Below are 22,955 nucleotides of genomic sequence, written 5' to 3' on the forward strand. Positions count from 1 at the left end.
AAATTTTAACTTAGCTTGAATTTTTGTTAATACTAATGTACAGATTCCTTACTGCCAAATGGAAAGGAAAATCATACACATACGATATACTCGTAAGCAGCCTTTGATTTATGCAGCCAAATGCGGTCTTAATGATGTTATACATAAAAGTGAGCCTCATATACTTATTTCAGTAACAATTCGTTTCTTTTTATTTGCTACTTGTGTTACATTGTCAGCAAGACGAGCAAGAGTTAAAATATAATCATCATCATCATCTTTGGCCTTCGAGTCTGTCAGCTAGAGCAACAACGTTTTTCATGGCTATGTAAGCCAATGCGAGCGAAATTGTATACACATATTATAACTAATAGACTCTTTATTTTTATTGATAAGAGCGTAAATCTGTACTGTGTCTGCCCAAGCATAATAAATATGTACCTAATACCACGCGTAGGTACGAAGAGATAGAGACTCAAACGACGTGCCGTGTTTTTTTACTGTTAGTGGAAATTAAGGGGCCAAAATGAACTAAACATGTGAAATTTTTAATTAAATGAGTACCCCAAAAACTGTTTATTTTTTGCTTTAGTCACAGTTAGAATCTGTTGTTGCTTACAATGACCAAACAGGTTTTGTTTACTATTCATTTATTTTAAAATAAATAAAATAAGTAAATACCCATTAATACACAATATACTAGAAATTAAAGCTACATATTAATAGAGTTTAGTCAGTTAAGTTTGAAAGTATTGTATGTTTATTTAAGACTCAAACACACTTATAAAAGAAGATATTTTAATTTATAAATAATGCTAAAATACATTAATAATATTTTTTCCTACAGTATACAATTTCAAAGCATATATTTTACATTTATTTTAAGCATTTTAACCTAATATTTACCACCACATTCAAGTGATTCAAGCAACGCAGCTACTGGCAAATTCGAAAAAATAAAAAGGTCATTGCACTGTCTATGAGGCTATTGACCCCTGCATTTATTCATTTGTTAAAATCAGTTAGGCTCAGTCCAGTTTGGAATTTTGGAAGTGGAACTTTGTGTGTGATAAATGTGTGACTTACTTTGATCCAAGGATCTCTGCTTGGTAGATTGACTCCACAATAGCAGCATCATAAGGCAAGTGGCTTTCCTCAGTTTGTGGCGACCAGTACTGGTTTGCGAGCTAAAAGCAACCATGTTGATTAGTTATGCAATTCAGGGTGGAATGTTACATAGATTTGGGTGACACCAGTAGGCTTTGTTTAAATTGTGTTAGCCATGGTAAACTTAATTGTAAAATCCCTGTAGCTGTGAAACACATTGAACGCAGTTGAATTAATTTTAATACTTTCTTGCATAGACCTTAATGGGTCTAGTAAGGTTTCATATACCGGACCATTATGTCATTTTACACTATAAAGCCTCCCGTTTTTGATATCAACAGCATATTTCCACAATCAATTCATAAGACTATTGTCACTTTTAGAAAAAAAATGTGTTGTAATGATGACCTTGAAGTTAAGCTCGAAGTCCAGATATGTATAGCTTAGGACTAACACTGAATTAGGTATTCAGATAAAGCAACAATGTATGTGTGTGTGTGTTGTGTCATTGTATTATGGTTGACAACTGATTGTTGTGATTGTGTTTGCTTACCCTGACCAACAAACCAGTAGATGGCATGGGCATAATGGTGGTCCGACATTGGCTGTTATAAAATGTCACATAACATTGTGTGACAAGGACAACATAATAAAACACTATCAATACTATCATGTTGTCCCTCTCCCACAATGTTATATAACATTTTATAACAGGCGATGTGGAAGCACCATAAGAGATATTTATTGAGTTAATATGGGGCATTCTCTATCAAAAGGGAACTTATTATCGATGGCGCTTACGCCGCACAGCGTCGCGCGCCATTGTATTTATATCGAAGCATCATTAATAATGGCGTAACCACCATCAACAATAAGGTCCCTATTCATAGATAACGTCACATATAACACAATTACATACAACAATAGCAATACAAGAATCAGATTTATTTCTTTTGTTGGGAGGTAATAGTTAAAGACGTACAATTTTGGAAAGTTGTATACATTTTACTTCATTTTAAAAATACAGTGGCTGCGGAAGTAACTTTCTGACCAGGATACTAAAAAAAATGAAGTTCAACCATATTGTTATGAGACTTATGAGAATAGGACTCAAGACCAATCATTTTGAGCATTTATTGTGAAGGGAGAAAGCTGTTAAGGGGCCCACTGATTACCAGTCCGCCGGACGGTATCGGCCTGTCAGTTAGAACAAAAAGTTGACAGCTCCGAACAACTGACAGGCCGATATCGTCCGGTGGACTGCTAATCAGTGGGCCCCTTTAGGGTTTGATCTCCGAGTGACGCCATACGCTGAATATAACGATACATTCTGTAGAAATATTGCGGTCTTTCTATAAGTACAATGTAAAGTAATTAGCAGCGTATGAGATTTACCGGCAACCAAAGCCATAATGACAATTTGTTTACTAAACATTCGCAATGAATCCTTGTTGGAAACTAGCTTGTTTTATTTCTGAGTAGTAATTTAAGGCTTTAGGAGAGTAATCAATATACTGTTTACGTGTTTTTTCGCTATTCTAATGTAAATACATGCGTCGATTCGAAAATTATAACCTATGACATTGTGAATCTATTTTAACTACCATTAACTGTATTGATTATTTTACAGTTTCTTTCAACTAAAAAGTTATTCTAACAGCTTTTATTGTTTAAAGGTAGGCGTATAACGAAGATAATTATTCAATATTGCGAAATAACAATCATAACCCTACTTTTACACGTACCTGAGTAATTCGGTCAGCGTTTATTTGAGAAAGTGTCGGCAAAGGGATTTTGGGTTTCTCCGAAGAAGACGCGACCTCAGCCTTCATCTTTACGGATCACAAAATCACTGTAAACTGTAATTATGATAGAAAATTATTATTCTCTAAACATCAACAATAACAAGCGAACGTCAATGTCAAACCAAACTTTTTTTTTTTTAACAGTTATGGCCTGGATGCGAGTCCTTTAAGCCAAAAGCCCTTGCTACACGGTCGCCGACAAGCCCCTCAGACCGCGTGGCCTTGGTCTGGACGGACCGTGTAGACAGTTGTTTCCAACAAAATTTGACCAAAACTGACCAAGGTCAGACCAAGGACAGACGGTTAGAAGGCTTGTCGGCGACCGTGTAGCAAGGGCTAAAGTGTCAAACCAAACTACCAGACGCGTTTTTCGGCATGCATTCTGCATTAAATTTAAGCACGTGTGTGTATGTCGAAAAATGCTTGCACAGAGCATACCGCTTAAATAGGCACGTGGCTGGCATAAGTAAAGGGAATGGCACTATCCTCAACAGGCAAATATAGTGAAAGACACAGATAGTATGATTCTCTCTGTCTAGCCCGCACCTAATTATGCGCAAGCTTCATGCGCCGTGTGCAATTAATAAATTCAAACAAATGGCACAAAGGCTGTGCAGAATTAGCTTGGTCCGATTATGAAGGTTTGATATTCTCTTTACAGTTGCCGAGAATGATGTTCGACCCACCGGATTTCCCCTACAAAGAATTATCGGACACTCTACGCGACCACTACGACTCCGACTATCTGCTTTTCAATTCTGATGCAGTCGCAACAGATTCAACCAATATCAATAAAGATCTAGCCGATGTTGCTGATCAAATGCTTACGAACGTAGGCAATCAGATAGTTTTTGATTCTACTAAAACCTTGAATGAAGGAGAATTATCTTTTCTGACTAGTACCACGAACATTGAGCAAAATACAGAACTATTTATAGTTCAGTCGGATAATTTACTTAACAATTTTGAACCAACTTTACTTGATGATAACACGGTGAACCAATTCTTATTGCCGCTTCAGGTTTCAGCGAACGGGAATAAGGTAATTATTTTCCATCTATTTTTGATATGTAACTAAAAATAAGAAGAAAATTTGCATAGTGAAACGCCTACAGAAAACATAATAGCAATGACATTCCATTATATAAAATTTTGCTAATATTTTTCTTCCAGGACACTGAAGATACTGGGCCCGACTTGTTAGCATTACACTCCTGCGTCATCTGCCACGAGATATTCACTACGGACTCGGATCTTCTAGACCATACAATTTCATTCCATACCACAGATCCGGTCTTGGATACTCTTCCTAGCAGTTCATCAGCTGACGCTATAGATCTGCAGCCAAAGTTACAAGGTAAGCATGAGGTAAGCCAAAAGTAGTCGAAATACACCCGTGACGGGTAGAGTCTGTGCGGAAAGAGAAGAGTCGTGGAATATATGGGGCCCAATCCATTCCACGACTCTTTTTTTTTTCGAACAGACTCTATTAATTAATTAAAAGGAATATCTATTACATACATGTATATAAAACTTGATGTGTTCATCAAGATATTTTTTTGTTTCAGATATTAGCCATCCAAACGACATAGATTTTGAATCCTACTGGCTTGTTTGTGGCATCTGTGAACGTGTATTATCTACAGCTTTAGAAACAGAACCTACTGGTAAGAGCCAGACCAAGATTAGAGCATAACAATCTTAGGGATGTCAATGACTGTGGTGCTTATCATCGCCCACTCTGTTAACTGTCTATCGGTGGACCTTATGTCTTTTGTAATAAGGTCCACCAGTGTTGCTGTTTGTACTGTAGGTTTCATTGAAGTCCAGTAGTCTTTTTCAGCTATGATATTACTTACCTACTTACACTATTTAATGGTTGTCTGTCCATACTGGTCCGTACAAAAAACTTGCGTAACTTAAACCTTCTATTCCACGCCAACAATAAGTGACAAAGGTAAATTTTAGAAGCTATTGAATTTAAAACTGCACCTAATTTACAGAGCAACTGTGCTGCACCACCAGCGATGGCAAGACCAGTGTGTCACCTCGGAAGCTTCTCACCATGTACGTCTGTGACTTCTGCAACGGTCTGTTCGCGGACGCCGATGCCTTGGACAGACACCGGTTGACTTGCTTTGTTCCTGACCAGAGTCAAAGCTTCTATCCACCGGCAGAAGTAAGTTCCCAGTTTTTTTTAACTCGAACAAGCGGAACAAGTACAGTGTGTCAAAGGACTGTCTCACTACAAACATAGACAGAGAAAATCATACTATCTTTAAATTAATTTTGTATTAAGCAGAAACGTCTGCGAACGATGCTATTAAGCTTCGAAATAAATTAAAAGTGGAAAAGTGCCTCCCTAGGGCTCATATATGGTGGAAATATTCACTGAATTGGGTACGGTCTTGGTAGCTCAGATGGAAGAGCACTGTACTAGTGATCCAGTGGTCGTGGGTTCAAGTCCCACCCAAGACAGTGAATTTTTCCACTTTTAATTTATTTCATACTATCTTTGTCTTACACTAGTACTAGCACCCAAAAGAAAAGGATGAGTATAGTTTTCTTTTCCTATTTACTGACAAATTGGTTTGACCAACTATATTAAAAGTGCGCCTCAACATATTGCATGCGCTGTGTGCAAGGGAATTAGTTATTCTAGTTGTCTCTGCTTGGTTGTTAGGTTTGAAAGATAAAATGTCATCACTGTAATAGTAACTGTATAATACATCGTATAATAACTACATACAAATATTATATCTATTATGTACAAACAAAACCATTTACATCTATTCATTTTATTCTATTGAATGCGTCTAGAACTCAAGCGCCACCACAAACGACCAGCTATGCTGCGCCTGCGACACTTGCGGCAAGCGCTTCTCAACCATCGAGGAGCTGAAGGTGCACACCATAGGATGCAGCCAGGTCGTCAGTAAGAGGGATCGACGGTCCTACACTAATGCCACTAGCAGCAAGATGTGGAATTGCGGGTCTTGTAACCAGCTGTTTGCCACTGCAAGGTAAGATACTATACAAAGAGTTTATACATACATATTTACATACATACATACCGTACTATAATATTATAATTATATCTTCAAATGAAGTGACTCATATAATTTCGATCGAACTTCACTTCAAGAAGTTCGTTTGATCATCAAATATAATATATTACGACCGGCCCCGGCTTCGCATGGGTTAATAAATTATACATAAACCTTCCTCTTGAATCACTCCATCTATTAAAAAAACAGCATCAAAATCCGTTGCGTAGTTTTAAAGAATCTAAGCATACATACAGACAGACATACAGAGGGAAGCGACTTTGTTTTACACTATGTAGTGATAATCAAAGTTTGAAAATATAATCGAGGTCACCTTCAATTTGAAGGCTTCAAGCAGTCTGTTGACATATGTACCTACGTAACGTACCTATATGCTAGTTATAAGGCGCTAGCTCAAATTCTCACGTATGAGATAACCCGGCAGATAAGACGATGTTGGTGATGTTTCTAAACATTTTAGGGAACTCTACCGTCACAAGCGAGGAGAAGACCGGCCGTCGGGCGCGCCTCTCATGGCGTACGTGTGTGAAGAGTGCGACAAGGTCCTCGGCAGCATGTGCGCGTTGCACACGCACAAGAAGATGCACAAGGTGTCGAAGCCGGTAAGATTCTATTCCTTTTCGACCGAAAACCATAGAGTCGCGAAGTGTGTAGGTAACTGACTGTAAGTGTCTGTATTTGGTTGACCATGGAGCGCTTCATGTCCAATGTCCGTGGCCCAACGAATACAGGCTCTTTTCAACAAATTGTATCTATCCTATTAGCTTTTAGAAGTTCCAGAAGAAGTTCACGATCTTAATGGAACACCAGTTATTAGGTTGTTGCAATGAAATGAAGGGACAATCATGAACAGGGATGAAAAAAACATACACTTGCGAAGCATGTAAAAAAATATATGACAGTTTAATATGGAAAGCTTCTTGTACAGGGCTACCCATGCCGCGTGTGCGGGCGCCGCTTCAACCAGTCGGGGCACCTCGCGATCCACATGCGCATGCACACCGGCGAGCGGCCCTATCCTTGTGACCTCTGCCCAAAGGCTTTCAAAGTCAAGGTAGGTTTTTTCCTTTAAGACGATTGGACTTTAGTCAATTATTGATAATACAAATGATTGTTGATATTGAGTACGCGGTTCTTGTTTAATTCCTTGGACTTCGTGCTCAAATTCTAGGCGTTGTGGATTCCAACAATTCTGAACTAAGGTAATTGCAAAGCAGTTACACACAGGTAAATGCGACCTGTTTATTGAGCGTGCACTTGTTGTGAACACGGGCTCAGCACGGTTCCATTTTTATCGACTATCACTATGCCTGTCACTTTCGTACTTACATACTTGTTAGAACGTGACAGGCATGGTGATAAACGATAAAAATGCGACCGTGCTACTAGGGCAGTGAAGTAAGTTGTCACGGTCGAACGGCTAACTACCCCTTTATGCTGATTTATGCAACTATTGCCCACAAACAACCATGGGATGATGGACAAAGGAGAGATAAGAAGAAGGCTGCAAGTTGTAGCTATCGGTGGGAACCGCAAGCTACGGTGGTCGCTTATCAAACACCAAACACTGGAAGTAATTGTTACATGTACATACCTATATGACACCGTAAGATTGTGAACCCGTTAGTTTATAATCTAACGTAGGTTAGGTTAGGTTAGATTATAATCTCCCTACCGTCAGTTTATAATGTAACTAGCGAGATTATAATATGACGAGAGTTTACAATTTTACGGTGACATATTATAACGCTTAGATCGAAGGTCTAACAACCTTGCTCGATTATTTATTTTTTATTTATTTATTTATTAAAGTACATCCACATCATACATATTATAACTTACGCTAAACACATTTTAAAGGTAGGTAATAAATACTGATATGTATGACAATTATGGGGTACCTAACATTGACTATTATCGCATCGTAGTGAGATCAAACTTAACCTAAAAACTATACAGTTAAAACTAAATCTAAAATTATACTAATTAATTATAACTATAAAACTACAGGGAATTTGTTATTAAAATTTAAAAGTAACAAAACAACAAAATTATATATATTTTAGTTTTTATTTATTATTTCTTGCCCATTATTTTATTATTCACATTAACCCTAGGTGGTGGACATTAAAGCTGTAGAAAGTACGACGTAGCTGTAGCTATCGGTTAAAACTAAAAACCGACATACGATGGCTAATCAAACACTGGGCACTGCGAGTAATCGTTACCTGTATAATAAGTGTGCACTTGTCGCGAACAGGTGTAATGCCTTGTTTACGGTCGAAGGGCTACGAATGCCCGTTTATTCATAAACAACCATAGGATGTATTTGCAAATTGTTTACCAAACGAGTCGTACGCTTAGTGTGGCTTAGTAAACCAGTATAAAGGCCAATACACAATTTTGAGCACTGTCGGAAAATCGGAATGAGCTAGTAAAATGCGTTTTTGAAACGATGAAAAAAAACCCATAATTAAATTATCTAACTAACCTACCTTCTGAATACTTATCCTTTTTTTTCATAATAGTACGGCTACCATCAGTTTGGCACTGACGTATAAACGCTATCGAGAACGTAATTTACTTTCTATACTTACATCTCGCTCGTACTCGCATATTAGTGCGAATGAGATGTTCCAAAGAAAAAAAAAACGGTATCTCCTACAGTTTCTAATTCTCCATTCGGTCCCATTTGGATTTACCTCTGTACCTACATTTTTGAGTTTGAGTTTGAATACACCCGTAACATTCTCCTTGACAACTTTTGTTCGAGCGGGAATCCGGCCACACCGGGGCCGTCCGGGCTCATTTCCCGGCCTTTATTCCCATACCCTAAACCTAACCGTTATAACTTGATACCTGACTACTCATAGTTGCTACAGATCCCTAGGTCAACAGTACGCTGGTGTATAAACGCTTGGTAAGGGAGAAAATGGGACTGGAGCAAGGACGGGAAAGGATCGATACTCGCTAATAAATTATTACCTTCGCTTCTATGAGAAAATAATCATGGTTAAGTTTTAAGGCTCTTTGGGGTATTAGAGAGTAGAGGATAATAATTATATTCGCGTCAATATCGATTTTGAATACTCCTAGAAATATGCTGGTTGGAATGGTTGGATACCTAATTATGTTAAAACGTAATAGACCACGGTACCCTTCAAATCAAGGGTGAACAGCACATTCTGGATGCAAAAAAAAACGTGTTAACCACGATGTTCCTAATCCTAAGTATTGAATCTCTTAAACATTTTCTTTATAAAAGGATATTTAGTAACAAATTTAATTTTCCTTATATTATCATGATAGATTAGGTCAGCGGTTCTCAATCTGTTTTTTTTGACGGAACCCTTTTGAAAAGCGAAATACTTGATGGAACCCTACAATAAAACAATAGTTTTTAGAAGTGTATTTTTTTATTAATAAGCATAATAATTATGCTTATTTTATTATTCTAAATTCTTGCGGAACCCCTGCAGGGGTGTCGCGGAACCCTAGGGTTCCGCGGAACACACTTTGAGAATGGCTGGATTAGGTTTTCAGTGGTAAGTATGCTTCGAATTTTGACATGCTATGCTCTCTCTTATTTATAATAAATGCTCATTGAAATCAAACCATGTAACTATTTTTAGGGTTCCGTAGCCAAATGGCAAAAAACGGAACCCTTATAGATTCGTCATGTCTGTCTGTCTGTCCGTCTGTCCGTCCGTATGTCACAGCCACTTTTTTCCGAAACTATAAGAACTATACTGTTGAAACTTGGTAAGTAGATGTATTCTGTGAACCGCATTAAGATTTTCACACAAAAATAGAAAAAAAAATTTTTTTGGGCGTTTCCCATACTTAGAATTAGAACTGAAACTCAAAAAAAAATTTTTCATCAAACCCATACGTGTGGGGTATCTATGGATAGGTCTTCAAAAATGATATTTAGGTTTCTAATATCATTTTTTTCTAAACTGAATAGTTTGCGCGAGAGACACTTCCAAAGTGGTAAATTGTGTGACCCCCCCCCCCTGTAACTTCTAAAATAAGAGAATGATAAAACTAAAAAAAATATATGATGTACATTACCATGCAAACTTCCACCGAAAATTGGTTTGAAAAAGATCTAGTAAGTAGTTTTTTTTTAATACGTCATAAATACCCTAAATACGGAACCCTTCATAGGCGAGTCCGATTCGCACTTGGCCGCTTTTTTAATATTTTCTTGTTTATAAGTACTTACCAATATTTAAATTACGTTATACTGGGTACTTTTATTTTTCTCGATAGCGACGATAGCGTAAGCGAAGGCGAGTTTACCAACCTTCACCTCCTATAACCTAGCACAGAATCTAGCCAGCACAGCTAGGCTGCTAGTGCAACGACCACGGTTCTTTCTCACGCGACAAACGTTATCTATCTATCTCTTTCTTACTCGGGTCTGTCTTTCGTTTTAGAGGAACGGATGATATGCCGTATTGGGGTTGAGGCCTTTTTTCCTTTTGCACAATAAAGTTTAATTATATAGGTATAAAAAAGTAAGTACCTATAGGTAATTATTTAAACAAACAGACGAGGTTTGAAGAGATCATGCTGTTTTTCTTATTCTAGTGAAATTCCACAAAAAAGTCTAGATACTTTCTCGACCTGCATTTAAACATAATATGTACGGCGTTCCTTATTCATAAACGTCTGCTAAGTTAATCAGCTGATGATCATCCTTTGTCCCTCTCTATGGCATAATAACAGATAGGGACAAACGACGATCATCAACTGATTAAGTTAGCAGCCGTTTATGAATAACGCCAGTATGATATACCGTTGAATTAAAAACTAAATGTATCATGCCAAATATCGGTTTCTTTCTATCAGAAGTGTAAAAGAAATATAGCTGGTCAACCAAATCTTGTCAGTAAAAAAAGGCGCGAAATTTAAATTTTCTATGGGACGATATCCCTTCGCGCCTACATTTTTCAAATTTGCCGCCTTTTTCTACAGTCAAGATCTGGTTGACCAAGTATAGGTTCACGTATTCGACACTTTTCTGGAATTGCTAATTAAGCCCTTGCTACACGGTCGCCGACAAGCCTTCCAACCGTCTGAGTCGTCTGACCTTGGTCAGTTTTGGTCAAATTTTGTTGGAAACAACTGTCTACACGGTCCGGGATGGACCAAGGCCACGCGGTCTGAAGGCTTGTCGGCGACCGTGTAGCAAGGGCTTTACTTATTGCAAGGCATCAACCTTCACCCCTCGCCTCGGCTTGTGCCCGCAGGTGGAGCGCGACGACCACCGGCGCACGCACACCGGGGAGCGCCCGTTCGCGTGCTCGGCCTGCCCGAAGACGTTCACCGCGGCCGCGCGCCTCCGCGAGCATGCTAGGATACATACTGATCAGAGGTAAGGAAGGTGAACTACACTTATGTGTTCTGCGTACATAGTTATAGTTTGTCAAAGGACTGTCTCATTTCAGACACAGACAGAGAGAACCATACTATCTTTGTCTTACACTAGTACTAAGCACCCAAAAGAAAAGGATGAGTATAGTTTTTTTTTGTCCTTATTTACTGACAAATTGGTTTGACTTACTATATTTGTCTAATACACGACTAATCTAAACAAACTAGTAATAGGAAAGCAACTACATAGAGCAAAAGATCTCACTAGGTATTAGGTATAATTCTCTTCTCATATCCTAGCCTAGCCTATACCTTTAAACTTCTTCACTTCTGACGGCTTCTCTAGGGCAGGGGTCACCAATTAGTTTCTTCATGGGTCCGGTTCTTCAAATAAAATGCGGTCCATCGCGGTCCGCCATTTGAAGACCCCTGCTCTAGGGACTACAGTATGGGGTTGGCGTCCTTCAAAAGAGAAGTGGACCTACGGTTTTTAAAGGATGGGCAACGCGTGTTAAACCCCCCTGGAGTTGCAGGCGTCCATAGGCTACGGTAACCGCTTAGGGCCACCCCACATCTAGCGTCTTTCGAGCGTCGGCGTCTCGTCGGCGTCTACAACTCTATGGCCCTGCTCGACGCAACGTCGACGCAACTGCGCAGCGACGTCATTTTCCATAGCGCTGACCGACGCCGACGCTCGAAAGACGCTAAATGTGGGGTGGCCCTTATCATCAGGCGGGCCGTATGGTTGTTTGCTATCGTCGTGGTATAAAAAAAATGACTTTCTTTGCCCTTTGGATTTAAAGCTGCACCCACAAATCAACAAAAGAGGTTATTCAATTCCTTTAGGCGTACTAAGTACCCACCTGGGTAAGTATACAGTCTGACACGCGTGGAAAACGGAAAGACGTGGGGTTCTTAATAAAACGTAACTTTAGCAAACTATTACCTCCCCAAACAATAAAGACACAAATAAAACCTTATTAAATGATATTAAGGTCAAAATTCGAATAACGGTAGATTCATTATACGGTATTGTGAATGTTATTGACCTATAAACAGATCCACAGCCGCGTGTATTAGGTACAGCTTGTGCCTTGTGCGTAGGTAGGTACTTACTTATTACTTCACCCACGGTGGATTTATTCTGTTCTATGTGGGAAGGGAAGTCATGGGGAGTATAGTTATGGTTAGGTACGTAATGTTATGTTATGAAAACTAGGTACTTTTTAACTGAAATATACCCTATATGGAAAGTTTTAAATGTCCTTCAATCCTAACCATTATGCATTGCCATTGTTGATTTGCAAGGTTGGAATAAGTTTGGATGAACCTAATTTACAAAAAAAAAAACTATTTTATTTAGGTAATTGTAGTTTGAGTCTTCTTGCCTTGACAATAAGCGACATATTTCTATGGAATATTTTGTATAGTTGATGCTGATGAACAATGCTGCCCTACCTCGCATAATGGCTGATGCGGCTCAAATTAGGAATATATTGTGACACAATAAGGTAAACAATTGAATGCAATATCAGTTACCTCTTTAACGAGCATACAGGTGACCGAAATTATGCAAAATTGAACCCTATCACTTTGAAGTAAAGTTCAATATGATCGTGGGAAATATATTCCCTCTGCGTTATAAAGGCTTATGGCTGTTATGCGTAGTGGGTAAAATGACTTAGTGAGTGAAAGCTACGAGCCGTAGAACAATATTTAGGTAGGACACTATTCTGTGATACATTAGCGTTTTAAAATTGATTAGGTACTTAATAAACTTAATAAAGTTATTAGAAATTGAAAGGCCTTTAATAAAGTAACTACAGTAAAGTCCGATTAGTACGACTTCGCATATAACAACCAACCGCTTATAGCGACGTAAGTATAGGCACTTGTTTGGTTTTAGTATGAGCTACTATGAAAGTACAACCGTTTATTACGACTCCGCTTATAACGACCGATCGCTTTTAACGACGGAAATTGACTCAAAATCCGTCCCTCGAGTCCGGTTACAACGACGAGCGACGTAGTTTTTAATAAATAGGTAGTTGGTATGAAGCTTACTCCGTCCCGCGCACCTAACGCCCCTCCCCCTTTTGCGTATACGCAGCAAGATGAAATAGTCATGTGACTTTTCGTAATCTTGCAAATTAAATAAAACCCAATTACCATTATTCAATCGAGCTTAAACTTCACATACATAAGTACATAAGTTGGGTACAATGCAATATTTTGGTAGGTACCTTCGAGCTAATCTGATGATGGACACAGAAGATGGCCATAGGAACTGTGTGATAAAACAACGTCAGATACCCAAGAATTACGACTTTTTATTTTACGGGATTCGAGTAATTTGCGGATGACGAGTGAGTTGACTACGCGTAGGTACCTTGAAAAGAGTGGCTTCTTCTAAACACACAAGTCTCTCCATTTAAGACAAAGTGTCGTAATACTAATAACGTAAATAAATATTATAAAGGAAATGTTTTTTTTTCTTTGATTGTCGCATAAGTATTAATAAATACAAAATGACGTAATTATTTTGATAAAAAAAATATTAAAATTGGCAGTTCGTTTTGTACGACGTCCGGTTAGTACGACGTAATATCAGCGGTCCCTTGGGCGTCGTTATAACCGGACTCTACTGTACATAGTTACACACACCACTCTATTAAGCGTTTACGTAGGGGGCTATTCATAAATTACGTCATTTCAAATTGGGAGGGGGGGGGGGTCTGGACATCGGATGATGGTAGCATGACGTAGGAGGAAACGGGGTCATTCGAAGCATGATTTTTGGATGATTTTAGGGGGGGGGGGGGGTAAAAAATCGTCAAAAATAGATGACGTTATTTATGAACAGCCCCTAGGGTCAATATACCTACGTATCTACGTGTAGTTTCACGTGTGAATTACACTGCGATCGATTTCCATCCTACTTAAACCTAATTAGGTAGTCACACAACAACCCTGATTTAACCCTATTACTAAATTAGTACAGGAGCACCTATACGTGTGGTGACCGCGGGTACTCTTATATGCACTATCTAGTAGTTACATGTGAATAAAAAACGTAATCTTAGGCTTTCCTTTTAGCATACACATTTGCATTTATTATTGTCAAGAAAATTACTCATGTCTAATTTAATATCTTAAAAACTATGTAATTATCGTATCGTATTATCAATACGACTGAGTAAAATACTTGGTAATTCCATTCCCCAATCCCAATGATTACTCACCGCGATACTGTATCCAAGTCCATCGACCTGAATAGCTAGCAGCGCCACCCGCGGCTAAACACGCAACTAACAACTACCAAGTTACAACGCTCTCACATAGATGGCGCCACGTACCTCACCATGAAACTAATAACAAAGGGACTTAGAACTTCGTCACTCTGATATTTCGCTAGAACTATAACTTTTTTAAAGAAGTTTTATATACTTACCAGTTGGACGTATTTTGGCCATAAACTAGCTTCGTAAAAGGTTAATTGCTCTCGAGTCGGCCTTGCGAGCCGTAAAATAATATAGCCCCACTTATCCCTATTCCCATTCACCTATTTCGCTTTTTCAACTCTAATTATTTTCCTCCGTCGCCTCCAATTTCGAGGTCCAGACTACAAAGGACCTTTAACACTCGAGAATAGTGTTGCCTTCAGAAACATGGAGCGTGTGAGGTCTAACCTCGTAAGGCCCAATCTGTTTTGTGGGCAAGTATAGTAACTAACTACGTACAAATTCTTTTAAAAATTAGGGTAACTTCTGAAACTAGGTAATTTTGAAAAAACAAATATCCGCTAAACTAGAAATATTTTCAGTTGCAGTAGCGTATTAAGTGTTGCCAAAAGTATGAGTTAATATTTAAATCCACATTTCAAAAAAAAAATTAGGTACGTCGTGGTGTGGGTACGCTAGGTATATATATTTCATGTCCTAAAATAGATAGCTGGATCTTACCAGAAAAAAGAGAATGTACAACGATGTAACTGAATGACGTCCTACGCATCTTTTGATGTTTTAAGAAATTTTGATGTTCTTTAAGTATTCCCTAATAAGTATTTGTAATATCATATTCATAACATTAAACGTAGGTAGCTAAATTAGGTATTAAATACATACCAGAATAAAGTATTTCCACTTAATGGAAGAGTTTTATTAGGTACTTACACTACTTACTAGCTTTGTCTGCGTGCATGATTGATTTATCAATATCACTATTCTATGTCCAGCGATTAAAGTTTTGTACTGTTTTGAACAAAAATGTTTACTTAAACTGGATGGCAAGTGGGCCCTGGAGCCCGATTCAGATTTAACAACTTGTTAAATGGGTTTGATCTTGTTCTATTACAACCCTTAAAGTCGCTCACGCTGATTGGTGCATGCGAAATGAAGTGAGATGTCCGTCAATCACCAACACGATCGTCAATTTCGTATCAAAACCAGTTCAATACTATAACAAATTCTTAAATAGGAAAAAATATATATTCATGTCTTTTTTTTGGGTGATGATGACGCTAGCGTAAGAAGAATACAGTATGATTTTTGTCTATGGCTCAGTGACAAGCGAACCCTAAACTATAATTACCTACCATGTTTTAAGTTGTAGTTTTAGAAAGAAAAAAATATGCTCTTTAGTGGTCAAGTTAAAGCAGATTTTCTGTTTCTTGCTGTTCTCGAACTGATGTTTGATTGCAGGCCATACCGGTGCGACATATGTGGGGCTGCCTTCCGTCGTCCATACGCTCGCACTGTCCACACCCTCATACACACGGGGGAGAAGCCCCACGAGTGCGACGTGTGCGGTACCACGTTCAGGTAACTGTTCTGATACAAGCCATACCGTGCGATATAGGTATATGAGGGGTCGCCTTCCGTCGTCCATACGCTCGCATTGTCCACAACCTCATGCATACTGGAGAGTTACCCCAAGAGTACGACGTGTGCGGGCACCACGTTCAGGTAACTGATCTGATACAGGCCATACCGTGCGATGTAGGTATATGTGGGGCCGCCTTCCGTCGTCCGTACGCTCGCACTGTCCACACCCTCATTCACACGGGGGAGAAGCCCCACGAGTGTGATGTGTGCGGTACCACGTTCAGGTAACTGTTCTGATACAAGCCATACCGTGCGATATAGGTATATGAGGGGTCGCCTTCCGTCGTCCATACGCTCGCATTGTCCACAACCTCATGCATACTGGAGAGTTACCCCAAGAGTACGACGTGTGCGGGCACCACGTTCAGGTAACTGATCTGATACAGGCCATACCGTGCGATGTAGGTATATGTGGGGCCGCCTTCCGTCGTCCGTACGCTCGCACTGTCCACACCCTCATTCACACGGGGGAGAAGCCCCACGAGTGTGATGTGTGCGGTACCACGTTCAGGTAACTGTTCTGATACAAGCCATACCTAGCGTGCGGTAAAATGTGTAGATACCTGCCACTGTAAACTCCTCGGACCGTCCGCATCCTCATTCACACTGGGGAGAACCCGCATGAGTGCGATGTGTGCTGTGTGCGGTACCACATTCAGGTAACAGATCTGATACAGGCTGCGGTGCGATTTATGTGGAGATGCCCACCACTGTCAACTGCTCGGACTGTCCACATCTTCATTCAGACTGGAGAGAAGCGACACGAATGCGATGTGCGTACGTATACCTAGTTCACACACTTATTTATACCGGGGAGTAACATCAGGTCTCCTAGTATTTATAATTTCGAGTTAGGTACTGGTTTCTTGTCATAGATAGCCAGTTAATGACTCATGTGCCATATCCCTCTGTAATTTCATCGAGTTTTTCATTTATAACTGCAACTACAACTAAACTATTTGATTTTGCAGTCTGTATTTCACAGCTCAACCGTACCATATCAAAAACAACAAGACTGTCAGCTAACGGCTAGTACCCTTAGGGCCTTTATCCAGCGACTTCGTAACAGCTACGAGCGCGGCTTCCGCGCGATTTTGAAACCTTGCGTTGTGCAACTGGTGGACAAAGGCCTTATTCCCAAAGCTGACATTTTTTTTTTTTTTTTTTTTTTTTATTTAACAAAATACAAAGTACAGTGTACTTATAACTAAAGTTTCGCCAAACTGTAAAACAGTTTGTTGGCGACATGTTCATTATACTACATATACTTAAGACTCTTAAGAGTAATGAGAACGCGTCTCGTTATATGAAATTTCCATACAGAATATACTGTATCACTGTATTGTTATCATTACTAGGAAATAGGTAAGTAAGTTTTTCCCTGACATGGAAAGCTTTTCAGATATGTATTTTTAATATCGTCGTATAAAACTTATAAGTTTTGTCTATTTACTACGGCTTGGTTGATTTCGTTTGGTGGTAGGTATCTATACTATTAATATACATCTATAAATGTTAACTTGCTACTTATAAGTAAATACAATGCATGACCAGGAATATAATATGATCACGCGCCATGTTGCGAAATTTCACTAAAACTATTTTTTTCCATACTATACTGAACTGTCACCAGTGTCACCCTATACATGAGAATAACAGCGCCCTCATGACAATGATCATATATATATGACTGGTCAGGCTTTAATTGAACATTAATGAAATTTTTCATTAGGTCTGATGAAAAAATTCATTGATGTTTTTACTAACATTTACTCGTACATTCTGGTGTAGGTAGGTCCTATTCTCCTGCTGCTAATTTTCTTTCCTTTTTAATTCCTTCCTTACCTATTTCCTCTTGGTGTTGGTCTGTAGACGTTCTGGCGATATGTGGAAGCACAAGAGAACCCTCCATGGCGTTCAAGCAAGCGGGGAAGCTGAATTGAAGAGCTAAGAAATTGACAAATGACTATACCTGTGCCAAAATGATCTATCCTTTCATCCGGTTTCTCTCTCGCACACAAGCCACCGGGGGTCTGTCTTTTTTTTCTATTCGCCATCAAATATATTACTTTGATTCAGCGGCCCATTTCTCGAACGGTATTAGACTAATATTATTAGTCCACGAACTGTCAAATCGTATGGGTTGTCATGACAACACACTAATAATATTAGACTAATTTTGAGAAATGGGCCCCTGGTGTAGTCTTGTATTCTGTAGTAGCTAACATAAAACCTAAAACGTAACAGTATTTTGTCCTAATTTATGATCTCATAATTATTTCGTCTGTAGATTTTAGGGTCCAGCCTTTGATAGTTTTCATGTTTTTTTAAACATTATATAATAGTTATTTTAATAGTTTTGTTTTATTTGCAATAATTGTTTATTTAACCACTTAGTTTAATTATTGCTAGCCGACATTAGAATTCAGCCACGCAGTAATTTTTTTTATATACTTACCTATTTGATTTTGACTTTCTTTTATGGCATACTTACTTACATGCTTGCTAAGCCACATATATACAGGGTGTTGCCTGTATCACGAGCAAATAATTAAAACATATATTATACTCCTCAAACTATAAAACTTTTGTTAAACAACTTAAAAAAATTATGAATCCTTTAGACTTCCTCTTTTTCATACAAAATAAATATTGCCTTCAATGTACGCTGACATCAGTGTGTTTGACGTTGCTTGTCACGCTTTAAACATAACTAAATTTGCAATACATTGCGTCTTAGAATAAACTTTAAAGTGTAATAAAAATCAAAACATAAGTTATTTTTAAAAGTTGCTGAAATAATGTTGGTCAGTTTGAGGAGTATAGCCTACAGTTTAATTTAGGTATTGCTCCTGCTACAGGAGACACCCTGTATATCTAACAGAACTAGAGGCTAAAAATATCGGATATAAATGTCTATATTTAGAGCTAGAGCCTTTTAGGGCGTGTCAGTTATATTTACCGCTGACGGAATTGAAACGGGATATCCGTTTAAACTAATTATGTGATGTATGTGTGTGCATGCAAACAAATGTTTCTGTTATCTTCAAAACAGCTTAACCGATTTAATTGCAACTATTTGTTATAATATAAGATATGCGGTAAGTATGTGGTGTCGTACACATTTAGATTTCAATTTACTTTATAATAAGACAAAAAACCGGCCAAGTGCGAGTCGGACTCGCGCACGGAGGGTTCCGAACCATTAACAAAATATAGAGCAAAAAACTCGTGTTTGTTGTATGGGACTATGGGCGCCCCCCTTAAATATTTATTTAATTTTATTTTTAGTAACAACAAATAGCGGCAACAGAGATAGGTACATCATTTGTGAAAATTTGAACTGCCTAGCTATCGCAGATTCGCAGTTCATGAGATACAGCCTGGTGACAGACGGACGGACGGACAGCGAAGTCTTAGTAATAGGGTCCCGTTTTTTACCCTTTGGGTACGGAACCCTAAAAAACACACATGCGAAACTGTGGTACCTACATTTAAATCCAGGTGCAGTTAAACTTTGGAAGACCGGCTAGGTAGGTACCTACACCTCATAACCATTCAAAAACGACCTACTGTTCACAAGAGCTTAGCAGAGTCCATAGCTTCGTTCATTATTTAAAATCACTCTAGTGTAGGTACGTAAACAAGAATAAAATAAACGCCAGTAGCGTGATTCTTCTGATAAAACAATCGCTTTAGGTATTTCATGATCTCATGCACCAGCGGGGTTGGCCTGTCTCACACGCTTAATCTAATCACAAAACCTTCTTTAATGAACGACCAGTATAAGTTAGGCCTCTGCAACCGTATATATTTTTAGGAAGCTAGGAGCAATTTGTACTGGACGAGCTCGCAAAATGAAAAAGGTTTCGAGAATAGATAGGATGACGCCTCGTGTAGCGTGGGATGCATTGTTCTTTGCATTTGTGCCGCTACTAATACCTAATTATTATATAATAATATTTATTTGCCAAATAAGTATTTTTATAACTTAAAATGTACTAACTCCACGGCCGATTTCGGCCACGACGACTGCTGTCAACTCCGTTACTGTCGCTGGTGTGCTCGCAAGTAGGTATTAACACTATTAAAGTACATATTAACCTGTTTGGTGACTACTTTCTTAACCCTCTCATTCATGAAAATTACGAGTACCTATATCAACTACTTTAAAGAACAGTAGGTACACTAGGTAGGTACTATATGATGTACGTAGTATAGCGGTACTTTTATAGGGCCAATCCCACTTCTACTAGTATTTTCATTTCATTTCATATCATTTATTCGGTTCAATGATAGAAGATACTGTTATCAAAGAAGAAAGACTTGGCGCCCAGTTTGGGTCATTAATTAGGTACCTTCCTACTGTAAGTAATTTATAATGTCAACTCGTTGAATATACTTACTGCTGAAGAGTTTTCCAGGCTACTGTAAAAAAAAAATCTGTGTGTATAAACCTGGCATTTTTTGGCATTGTCAATTTTGTAGCATCTCAATGTAATGACCCCCACAATTCTTCTAAAACTAGTAGTTCGCCCCGAACTGAGAACTCGCGGTTCGCCAAAAATATCAATTGAATGCAGTCGCCAAAGGATCGAAAACCGCGTACGATAAGCCGAAATATTTCCTGTCAAATGTCAAATACCTATATTATGTTTATTTTATTTTATTTTTATCTTGCTAATTATTTCAAAATGGTAAATTTAAAAATGTAAGCCGAGCACTTTCATTTGATACCAAACTCGCCCATACTTTCTTGCAAATAAAATGACCAAAATAGCAAGACACCTCACAAACAGCTTTTTGGCCTTCTAAGCTCTTTTAGCTCAATAACCCCTTGATCGAGCCTGCTCATAATTTAATGACTAAAATATAATACCCTCGACTACACGTTTACCCAATTTCATTTAAATTAGAACAAATTTACTTAAGTTATTGTGTATCAAACTATCTTCTGACAGTTCAGCTTAAAAACATCGAAATGCCGGGACGTGCCGCTAGTCAGCCGCGTGTTCAAAGTTGAATGTAAGAACTTCGATTCGCTTCGCTCGCTCGTTCGATTAATCGGTCCCTCCATTTCTATAGGTACGTTAAATGACCCTGTATAGTTTGATTCAAAGTTGACAGAAACGACTAGGTTCCAAGCTAATTACAGTTTAGGCTATAATGCGCTATACTAATCTTGACTAGCCTCTGTCCCACTCTCTTGTACCTATGACCAGCCCTTCATTCAGAACTATTGGCTGGCTTAGGGCATGTTACGTGTAGGTAGGTAGCATATACCTACTATTCCATGGTATAATTTTTTTGTCATTATTTATCAAGGTTGCGACCACTTCTTTCACTCATTTTGGTCTCAATTAGACAATCATTTGCTAAGAGCGGGTTGACTATAAAGTATGATATTTAATTCAACAAAGGGGCCAGATGGTATATAAGTATTCGTTCGTATATAAAAGTAATAAGAGTATAAAATAACTACAAAGTGATAGTGTTTATTTCCCATCCTTTTCATCAAAAATAGTTGCTAAAAAACAGTGGATTAAATGGAATGGTTTTTTTTATAGGAAACGTTCACACGCGTTTCGTTAATTCGTTATTTGATCAATATAGTGCCTCGGGCAGCGCCCGCCGCTGACAGATGAATAAAACTCGCTGGTTCTTCAACAGTAAATATTTATTATAAAAATTGCTCTTATAGCGACATTTCTGTTTTTATAATATATATAATTTTTATGTTCATTCTTTGTGCCATTGTTTCACAAAATTATTCCTGTTCTTGTTATTTCCGACACAACAGCTTAAACAATAATATATTACAATTATATATTATACATTAGACAACCCGCGAAACGCGTTTTGAACAACTCTCAACTTGAGGAACGATTCAACAATTCGATGTGCAATATCAGTTTATTCAAATCGGTTTCACAATTCTCTAATGGGAGTATTCTTTCTAAAATATCTATACACAAACGTCTCAATAAAAATCCTGTCATTTTTGGTAACCAATGGCAATGAAAAACGCTAAGGATCCACATTCACGTGTATTTATATTACGTATGATGATGCGAAGATTTCTTTGAAAAATTCGCAAGGAAGAGAAGACACGAGAAGTACGATCGTCAACGTCATATAACAATTATTGCTGAGTCACAACTAGGTATACCCGATGCGCTCACGGCGTTCGGCTTATGGCAAATGAGAATAAACAGTCGCGTCCAGGGCACAAGGCGGGCTCGGCTGCGGGCCCTCTAGGGTCACTGTAATGCTCGACATGTCTTTTTGAAATCGATATCTAAAAATACTAAGTATTTATCGATATTAAGTGTTGATAAGACTGACCATAGCAGGCTCACTGAGGAAGACTTGACTGACTTGAGTGCCAGTCTCAAACAGTTGGAGCTATGAGTACTCTAGAGGCAATAATGCCTTCACATTTTCTGCTGTATTCTAGTAACGTTATGCCCCTGACGCAACTCTTAACACAGAAATACTTCGTAGACAGGAAAAGTACAACAAAAGCCTTTCTTTGCATTGAGCATCATTTTCACAATACTTAACAATTAGATGTATACAATATTGGTGACTATTTTCAAGAAAATGACAGGATGACATGGTAGTTCGCACTCTTACATTTATTGGGAGTACCAAATTCGTCTGATGCCTCTGTAACACAGTCTGTAAAATGATTGTTAAAACATGATTACAAAATTATGGTCAAGAGAAAC

The 22,955-nt window shown here is 38.4% G+C and overlaps 2 protein-coding genes and 1 non-coding gene across 3 annotated transcripts in view; 2 read left to right on the forward strand and 1 right to left on the reverse strand.

Annotated features, from left to right (window-relative positions):
- Nucleotides 1-3,006, reverse strand: part of LOC134655915 (RNA helicase aquarius) — a 91,059-nt gene extending 88,053 nt beyond the window's left edge. The window contains exons 1-2 of the mRNA XM_063511418.1: nucleotides 2,832-3,006; nucleotides 1,066-1,166 (exon numbers count right to left, since the gene is read on the reverse strand). Of these exons, the coding sequence (XP_063367488.1) occupies nucleotides 1,066-1,166; nucleotides 2,832-2,918 (188 nt within the window). The 5' untranslated portion in view covers nucleotides 2,919-3,006. The remainder of the gene's footprint in view (nucleotides 1-1,065; nucleotides 1,167-2,831) is intronic.
- Nucleotides 3,007-3,535: 529 nt separating this feature from the next.
- Nucleotides 3,536-18,245, forward strand: LOC134655901 (zinc finger protein 271-like). The gene is made up of 10 exons (XM_063511399.1): nucleotides 3,536-3,933; nucleotides 4,065-4,248; nucleotides 4,460-4,558; nucleotides 4,895-5,070; nucleotides 5,712-5,914; nucleotides 6,420-6,561; nucleotides 6,888-7,013; nucleotides 11,218-11,342; nucleotides 16,042-16,161; nucleotides 18,097-18,245. Exons 1-10 carry the CDS (start codon nucleotides 3,562-3,564, stop codon nucleotides 18,173-18,175), a joined length of 1,626 nt encoding a protein of 541 aa, XP_063367469.1. The 5' UTR covers nucleotides 3,536-3,561; the 3' UTR covers nucleotides 18,176-18,245.
- Nucleotides 5,297-5,369, forward strand: Trnat-agu (transfer RNA threonine (anticodon AGU)). The gene has a single exon. It is a non-coding gene; the product is annotated as a tRNA-Thr (tRNA).
- Nucleotides 18,246-22,955: the final 4,710 nt, after the last annotated feature.

The sequence above is a fragment of the Cydia amplana genome, chromosome 17 (assembly GCF_948474715.1).
Source record: "Cydia amplana chromosome 17, ilCydAmpl1.1, whole genome shotgun sequence".
NCBI lineage: Eukaryota > Metazoa > Arthropoda > Insecta > Lepidoptera > Tortricidae > Cydia > Cydia amplana.

What these genes read in the sequence shown, in the direction of transcription:
- LOC134655901 (XM_063511399.1), top strand. Translation starts at nt 3,562, where the DNA reads ATGATGTTCGACCCACCGGATTTCCCCTACAAAGAATTATCGGACACT. An exon ending in TTTCAGCGAACGGGAATAAG is followed by an intron (nt 3,934 to 4,064) that starts GTAATTATTTTC and finishes TTTTTCTTCCAG; the next exon opens with GACACTGAAGATACTGGGCC. An exon ending in AGGATACATACTGATCAGAG is followed by an intron (nt 11,343 to 16,041) that starts GTAAGGAAGGTG and finishes GTTTGATTGCAG; the next exon opens with GCCATACCGGTGCGACATAT.